The sequence below is a fragment of the Chaetura pelagica genome, unplaced genomic scaffold, assembly GCF_000747805.2.
Source record: "Chaetura pelagica isolate M959 unplaced genomic scaffold, ChaPel_1.0 scaffold152, whole genome shotgun sequence".
Lineage (NCBI taxonomy): Eukaryota > Metazoa > Chordata > Aves > Apodiformes > Apodidae > Chaetura > Chaetura pelagica.
Window position 1 is genome coordinate 295,985 of NW_009952434.1, and position 8,653 is coordinate 304,637.

An 8,653-nucleotide genomic window follows, 5' to 3' on the forward strand; every position below is an offset into this window, starting at 1 on the left:
TGAGTTCCTCCGCAGCAAGCGCTTGGCTTTCCTCCAGCCCCGGAGCGGGAGCCTGACCGTGCCAGAGCCTGACCACGGCTACCACAGCCTGGAGGAGGAGCAGCAGCAGCAGCAGCACAAGGGCGTTTGTCAAGAAGAGGGAGGACGACGGCAGGAGAAGCGATGCGATGCCGGGGATTTGAAGCAGCCCGAGGAGCCGAGCGAGCCGCGTGGACAACCTGGAAGTGGTTCCTTGGAGCAGGAGGGGATAATAAGGGTTTCAGCTGAAAAGGGAGCACTTGAGGGGGAAGCTTTGGCTGAAGAGGAGGGGGATGACTCCGAAATAGAGCAAAACCTTCCAGTTTCAGCCAGACCTGCCTGTGCGAATAAATTAATAGATTATATCATAGGGGGAGTTTCCAGTGAGGAAGAGAGTGCGGATGACGATGAAGACTGGGATGATGATGGGTTTGACAGCGAAGGGCTCCCCTCAGATTCAGACGCTGGTAGCCAGGACGGGGAAAGGCTGGATCTCTGGACTTCCTTCTACAGTTTGGATCCGTACAACCCTCAGAACTTCACAGCCACCATTCAGACATCTTCCAGCGATCCGGGACGGGATATGTCAGACATGGAAGAGGAGGAGGAGGAAGATTCCTCATGGGCAGAGGAGTCTTCAGGTTCTCCCGACCCTAGTTCTGAAGAGGAGGAGGAGTGGGACTGTAGCAGTGTGGATGAGGCAGAAAACTTGAAACTTTGGAACTCATTCTGTACCTCAGATGATCCTTATAATCCTTTAAATTTCAAGGCAGCCTTTCAAACAGCAGAGAAAAAAGGGACGCCTGATTTAAAGGGAGCAGAGAGGCCGAGTTTGGTGGCTTCTGAATTGACTGTCTGTCGGCTGCAGTTAGAAAAACACGAGTGGGGGGTCACGAACTTGGTGCAGCACGACAGTCTTTCTGGTGAAAGATGTAGAACTCACAAGCGGAAAAAGGTATAGACCTGCTTTATGTTTTTGTCTTTTGGGGTTGCTACTAAAAAAACAGATACAAACGTTGCGGGAAGCGGGAGGTGAGGGGGTGAGGTCACTTGTGCCAGGATTCCAGGCACGGAAAATCATAACCCTTTGGGCTTATGGTCTAATTACCTGACTGAAATTACTATGCCTCATCTTTCACACGTGATAGTCGATTTCGTAATTCAGGGACACAGGGTGGATAATTTCGTTTGTTTTCTAGACGTGAGTTAAATTTTCCTTTCGAGACATAGTTTCCGTTTTCTGGTTGCGTCGTAACATTGTTTTTGTTATCAGAGAAACAGATGAGAACTGTGATGTAATTTCTCTGGGAAGTACCCCATAGATGTTACGAAGAATGTTGATCAAATCTTTTAAGACCTTTTCGTGTAGTGTGATCGAGCCTTTAAAGCATTATAAACATTTTAGGACTTGTGACCAGCCTGCTTGAGTTACAAAGTTCTTTTGGAGCAGGAAGAATTCTGTTGTGAGTTACCACATGCTTCAGTAGGACAGAACTTTTTAATATATGTACTAGGATTTAAGTATAGTAGTAAATTAATATTGTTAATTTTATGGTGCTGCAGATGTAGAAGATGGTTTTTCAGGTATAATGTCTGAGTCTTGCCTGATACTTGGACATTAGGAAAAAATTCTTGAATATAAGGGTAGTAGATCACTGAACAGGTGGTCTGGAGAGGTGGTGGGAGCCCCATCCCCTGGAGACATTCATGGTTTGATGGGGCTCTGAGCAAGTCTGGGTGGAGATGTCCCTGCTTGTTGTAGGGGGTTTGGACTAGATGACCTTTAGAGGTCTCTTCCAACCCGAGGCATTCTGTGATTTCAGATATTTGTATGAGCTGTGGTAGCAGACCCCAGGATAATAATACACTAGAGTAGCAAGTCATCAAAATAGAGAAGTTGTGTAATGCTTGTTTTAGTGTTCTTACATTGATTTGTTGGCTCCTTTAATTGAGAGCCTGGCTTGGAGGTAACTTAATCACCTATTTTTGCTAGGGTAATTTGGCCTACAGGAGAGCTGGGGAGGGGCTTTACACCAGAGAGGGCAGTGATGGGACATGAGGCAATGATTTTAAACTGAAAGGGGAGATTTAGTTTGGGCATCAGGAAGAAATTCTTCCCCATGAGGCTAGGAAGACACTGGAACAGGTTGTCCAGGGAGGTTGTGGCTGCCCCATCCCTGGAGGTGTTGAAGGGCAGGTGGGATGGGGCTTGTGCAGCCTGGTCTGGTGGGAGGTGTCCCTGCTCATAGCAGGGAGGTTAGAACCTGATGATCTTTAAGGTCCCTTCCAACCTTCACCATTCTGTGAGCCAGTAAGTGGCGTTTAATGGTTCACTAAGGATAAACTATTATATTTCAATCAGTGGAAAATACTGAAGCAGTTTCTGCAAGAGGCCCTTTGAAATTGACAGCATCTGAGGGCAGTGCAAGGGAGCACTGGTGAGCCCTGCTGAGTTCACACTGGTGCCACCCAAAAACCTGTTGTGTGGCAAAGATGTAGACTCAACAGTAGTAATTTTTTGTCTGTGTGTCATCTGTGGGCATGGTGAAAGAGTGGTGATCTAGATGCAATAGTTAGTGTGACGTTACACTCCTGTAATTGTGCCCAAGGGTGGCTCAGACTGATGTAAAAAGGATGTAAGGTAGGAACTCTCATCGGGAGAGGCTGATGTAACAGCTCGGTGTGCTGCTCGGGAGCAGGTACTTAATTAGACCTGTCTGCAAAATGGAGATTGCCAATCAATGACCAGGGTGTTCCCAGGAAATCTTAAGGTCATTCATCCTGCTCAAAGCTATTTCCTATCTGGCCTCCTGCAATCAGGCAGCAGCAGTATTGGTGGTGTTTGTAAAGTCATAAAACCTGGGAGTGTTTAGTTTCCCTAATGAGCTGGTAAATGTGGTGATGCTCTGAAGACATGGGGGGTCTGATGTGCTTGGGCAGCAATTTGGGATCACTGCACTGGAATTGTGGAGGTTGCTTTCACACAGCCTCTGCTGGCTCTGTATCCTCAACAGCTGATTATTCCTGTAGCTCCTCTCTTCCATAACTTACCCTCATGTTTTCTGTGAAGGCTGGAAGATGGCTCTACCTCAAAAAGCAACCTCACTCCTCACTGTGTTGGCACCAACTGGGTCTGAAACTCAGGTTCTGTGTTAATAAAACACAGGGCTGGAGCAGCAAGGTTTTTTTGTACTTCCCCAGGTTTCTTCCTGACTTCCCAGAAGTAACAGTCCTGCAGCAAGTGCAGGGGAGTCTGTAACAGCAGTGTTTGGCTTGATTGTTGCTGGGTGCTGTTCAGCTTAATTAGTTTTCTTTCAGGTGCTTTTTGTGTAGCTAAATGAGCAGCAATACACAGTTCAGTAGATGCCTGAAATATTCTGGCTTTTGCCTGTCACTTGGTAACAGAAAGACTTAAATCCTTGATATAGTAACAGTCTAAATGCTCTCAAGTTTACATCCAGAGCCTATATATTTTGTTTTCTTAAAATAGCTGAATAGTTCTTAAAAACAACAAAGAGTGAAAGTATTTTCAAGCCCCATGACTTCACTGCACTGGAATTTGATCCCAGCTCTAAATAGAAGGGTTGGTTCCACTCACATAGTGGTGAGTGTTGTTTCCTTATATGCAGCACTGAGTGCTTTCTTCTGCTGCTGAAGTACAAGCTGACTCACAGCAGAACTTCACAGAAGAGTGATTCTTCCTTTTTTTATTATGCAAGCCTCAGTAATCAGCTGTTGGCCAGCAGCACTCACCTTGAGTGAGTGTCCTGACATGTCCCACTGAGCAACCTTCCTGAACTGTCTCTCTTTGAGGTCATGACCCAGCACTGATGTCAGGGGGTGTTGTTTCACAGGGAACATCGTGTGATCTGTCCTCAGCTGAAAGGGGCCTCTAGGGCCACAGGTTAGAAACTGCAGGAGTTTGGGCACTGCTTTTGGTAGAAGGGGAAGTCAGGGACTGTTTGCTTTGGAAGCTGAGAGGTAAAATGTCTTCTTGCCCAGGTGGTGCAGAGACCAAGCAGGAACTGGTAGTACAGTGAGAAGACAAGGGGGAATGGATTAAAACTGGAGGGAGATTTAGGTGAGACATTGGGAAGAAATTCTTCGCTTTGAGGATGGTGAGACACTGGAACACATTGTCCAGGGAAGCTGTGGCTGCCCCATCCCTGGCAGTGTTGAAGGGCAGGTTGGATGGGGCTTGGAGCAGCCTGGGCTGGTGGGAGGTGTCCCTGCCCATGCACGGGGTTGGAACTGGATGATCTTTAAGGTCCATTCCAACCCAAACTATCTCATGATTCTATGATTTGAGGGGTTTTGCCATTTGAGGGGTTTAATAACTTGTTTAAAAATACATATATGTGTGTGTGTGTGTGCAAATGAATATAAAGGTTCTTTTGCACAAGGGTTTGGCTGATGCTTTCCTAAAAGACTTGTCTTTTCCAGGTCACCTTCCTTGAAAAAGTCACTGAGTATTACATAAGTGGTGAGGAGGATCGTAAAGGACCCTGGGAAGAGCTGGCACGAGATGGATGCAGGTTCCAGAAACGGATCCAAGAAACAGAAGAAGCCATAGGATACTGCTTCACACCAGAGCATAGACAAAGAGTATTTAATAGACTCCAAGAAACCTACTACAAGAGAGTTGATCTCTTCTAGCACCTTAAAAGATCTGGTAGTTGTGTGACCCTATGACTCGTAAACATCTTCGAAACAAGAAGCGCCACCTGCATGTGCTATTTTGAAATGAGGAGAGAAGTGGGATTTTAAGACTTTTCTTTTTTCCCCAGCTTGATATTCAGCCAACAAATAAGGCTGTGTGCCCATTGTGATACACAGACAAAAGCTTTAGAGTGGCATCAAGGGTAAGGGTGGTATAATTGCATTCCTTTTTAAGTAACACTTGAGAAACAGGCTGCTTTAGGTTAAATCCATTCCAAAAAATGCCTTGTCTGCCCTGTGTGGAGAAGTGGTGACTCTTTAAGTTGGATTTTTGCACTTTGAAAAAGCAAAACCTATTTTGAAGGAAATATTTATGGAGCTCAGAATCCTAGGTATTGCAGTTTTGATTTAAAGTTTCTAGAGGTTTGTGCTGCTTCCTTGTGGTTCTCCATTTTCTCTAACTTGTACAAAAGTCTCAAGATTTTGTTAGCTAATAACATTAACTTCAGTGTGCAAAGCAGGTAATTCCTTCCTTTTAAGATCCCAGTTTTGCCTGTGATCCAGTGTTTGAGTGTTGATGTAAAGCTTTGATGTCTTTTCAGTCTAGCACACTGGGGGATTCAGGGGGGCTCTGGTGCACTGCAAGCCCTTTGGGTTTATCTTTATTTAAATAATACCTTTACCCAGGACTGCTTCCAGAGGGTGTTGCCTGCTTGTGCACCAACCCTCTTTGCTTTCAGGCCTCATCCTGATCAATAATTAAAACTCAAAGGTACCTATCAAGGTTGTGGCTGATAGTTTAGGGAGCCATGAAGAGAGAACTAGTTCTTTAGCTGCTCTTAGAGCAACTTTGCTGTCATTGATTCTGCTTTCTGAAAATGGATTGAAGTGCAAGATTCTTTGTATTTGTTGTGTTCATTATGTTCTGTTAACTTGTAAGGAGAATTATCTCACTGAAATCTAAGGCTACACATCACTGTGTTCTCTACCAAAAGCCAGTATTAATACCTCTGTGTGTCTGCATTTGGGTTCATCCAGTACCAAAATAACATTTCACAGCTGGGGGCTGAAAGTTGAGGTCCTTGGTGGAAGGAAAACACTCCTTGATTATGTTCCTAACTTCAAATGTTTTGTTGTTGTTGCAGTCACAGTAAAAAAGCACTTCTGGGATGTGTTTGGACCTGAAGGAGGTTGCATGGCCCTTATCCAAGCAGGTATGAGGTCAGGCACTGGAATCAATCCCAGACATCAGAGAATTCTCTGTTTGCACGAAGTTGTGTGAATAAATTATTTGCTGCTTGGTTCAACGAGCTCACTAGAATTGTTTATGAAGGGAGAAACCTAAAGGCACTTCAGATCTGTCATCCTGTTCATGACTTCAGTTTTTAATTTGAAAGAAAATTAGAGAAGAGCAGAGCTTTGCTGAATCTCCTGCTTATCAAGCTTTCTTTGTGGCCATTACTTTTAGTTGTCTGAAAAAAATTCAGGTTTTGGGCTTATACTTTATCCTTATTGTATGAAGTATGTTCTTTACATTTAAAATTTTCTCTGCTGCAAGTTAGAAGTATTATAAAATTCAGAGGGAGTTGTCATGTAAACCTAAAATAGAGCTGAAACAGGGAGCCTTATGGCCTTGGAAGCAATGCAGCAATGTTCTTTTTCAGCCCCGTGGCAATGAATTAAAAAAATGGGCTTCTTCTTTCCCACAAAATATAATTTTAGTTGTGAAATCACAATTAAGCCTGTGAAGTATCTTCTGATTTTTAGCAGTTCATTTTCCTGTAGCAGATTTGATAACAGGTGTTCTTTTTAGGATGATAAATGTAGAATTACAGTAGAAAGATGTGTTGACTTGTGGTCCAAGTGTGACTGATAAGTAAAAATGCTGTTCATTGCTCTGGGTAAAACAAACTACAGTAATTTTTCCATGACTTTCCTAGTTTCTTCAGTCTTGGGAGAACTACTTGGTGCTTCAATTACTCTGGACAACTCACTTGTTTTACTGGTGCTTATAAGAAGCTTCAGAATGGTGTGAATCAACACCTGCCAATACTGACCCACTGTTTGCAGAGGCTTGGAAAAGGCCACAGCTGGAAATGAACAGAATTGACAAATTGTGTGTAAACTAGATTAAAAACTGCAACTTCCCAAGTGCTTCTGGCATTTGAGAAATGACTTTTTTCCAGTCTGTAGTGTGTCAAGCACCCTGTTCTAACACAAAACATACCTGCTTGGGTAAACATCCCCCCGTCTCCTCACACCTCATGTTTTCACAGTAGTCAGTGTAAGGTGAGAGGAAATCAATACTAAAATCACCACCATGAAAATCATCTTAAAAACAAGCTAAGCTTGTCAGTTTCCCCTTAACACACCTTCAAAGGATCCTATAAGATGTGTCCGTGTTGTAAGTGCTTTGAGTGAGACAGTAAAAAAAAAAACACTTGCTGAACTTTAAATCAAAACTGTATCAGATTTTATTTTTGTATAATTTAGAGAAAGTTAGAAAACCTTCAACATTGACTTTATACAGATTTTAATTGATTTGTGTAGAGTTTGTTGGGTTTTTATATCTAAAGTTATATTTCTGTACATAATAAAACTATTCAAGACTAATCTGTAAATTGTAATAAAGATATTTGCAAGATAATGCCAGGTTGTTTTTATTGGATATAAACTTGTCAGGTAACTGTGTGAAAGTAGGATTTGTGTGTGTGGGTTTAGCTTTATGAGAATATTAAATAGTTTTTATTGTCTTTGGTGTTTCAGAGGAGGTTGTGGTAATCTAGAAGTGGGAAGTCTCCCCTGGGAGTTTCCTTCCCAACCAGTAATTCTGATCATAAAGGGCTTCTCTTACTGATGAAGCCTTTAAATTAAAATACAAAGTGTGTGAGTGCAATTAGTTGTATTCAGATGCAGGGATGTTCATGTTTTGTTGCCTTAATTGCTGCCTGGAGTGGTTTGCAGGCACAGCTCAGCTTTTCCAGGGGTTCCCATGGAATGAGGCAGCCTGGGTGGGGGTGGAGCTTTGGCTGAGGCCACAACCCTGCTCCAGACATCCTCTGGAGCAGTGATACTGGTGACAAGTGTCACGAGTGTCACGTGTGTGTGACATGGTCATGGCATAGGAATCTCTGCAATGAGTTCTTGGCCTGGGGGTTGGTCACATGTCTTCCAGAGTGACTGATGTCTTGGGGGAAAGCTTCAAGTTATTTATTCATTGTTTAGTTTATGCCTTGAAAGTGTTGAGAGCTCAGCCCTGGAATGGAACTATTTGCTGTGCTGTGTTCCACCCTGTGCTTCCATCTTGTCTGGGCATCTCCAAAGCACCACTGGGCAGGGGTTATTTCTGTAAGAGTAGAAAACTGCTGGGCTAGACAAGGAGAAACATTGAACTTCTACAATGCTCTGTTTAAAATAAGCTGAGCACAGTGAGTTGTGAATCTCAGTGGTTTGTTAAACTTGTATTCACCTGTTCTGCTGGCTCTGAAACCTGCCTTAAAAATGAACATTGTAATTTCTTCTTGTTCAGTCAGCCTAAAGAAACAGTTCTGTGCTAAATGAAAGCTTCAGTGTATCTGGCAGCACATCCAGATGCCATCTGGAATTGAGAAATCCTGCTGAGATCTCTGTTCCATCAGTACTGAGGTCTGCAGTTGCAGTTCAGCTGACAATTTGTGTTAGGATGGAATTTTCTTGCTCTGGTGGCTGAATCTCCTCCACGGGGCTTAAGAACTTGTTTGTCAGCAAAGCACATGGGGAGTAAATAAGCTGCTATTTTTGTAGTCACTGGTGACTGTGGCCACTGAAATGCAAATCTGCAAAGGGCTGTTGCTGCAGAGCTGGTTTGGTCCCTCAAAGGGAGTTTCTCCTGAAACTGGAAGGCAGTGACACTGAATCATGACATGATTGCAATTCAGGGAGAGTCCACAGCTTTCCCTGGCCTGACAGGCTGAACTCAGAAAATCCCAAGTTTATT

The 8,653-nt window shown here is 43.5% G+C and overlaps 1 protein-coding gene across 1 annotated transcript in view; it reads left to right on the plus strand.

The window, feature by feature from the left end:
- PIK3C2B (phosphatidylinositol-4-phosphate 3-kinase, catalytic subunit type 2 beta) overlaps window positions 1-4,674 on the plus strand; it is a 25,526-nt gene extending 20,852 nt beyond the window's left edge. The window contains exons 33-34 of the mRNA XM_010008311.1: window positions 16-973; window positions 4,462-4,674. Coding sequence (XP_010006613.1) covers window positions 16-973; window positions 4,462-4,674 — 1,171 coding nt within the window. The remainder of the gene's footprint in view (window positions 1-15; window positions 974-4,461) is intronic.
- The last annotated feature ends 3,979 nt before the right edge of the window (window positions 4,675-8,653 follow it).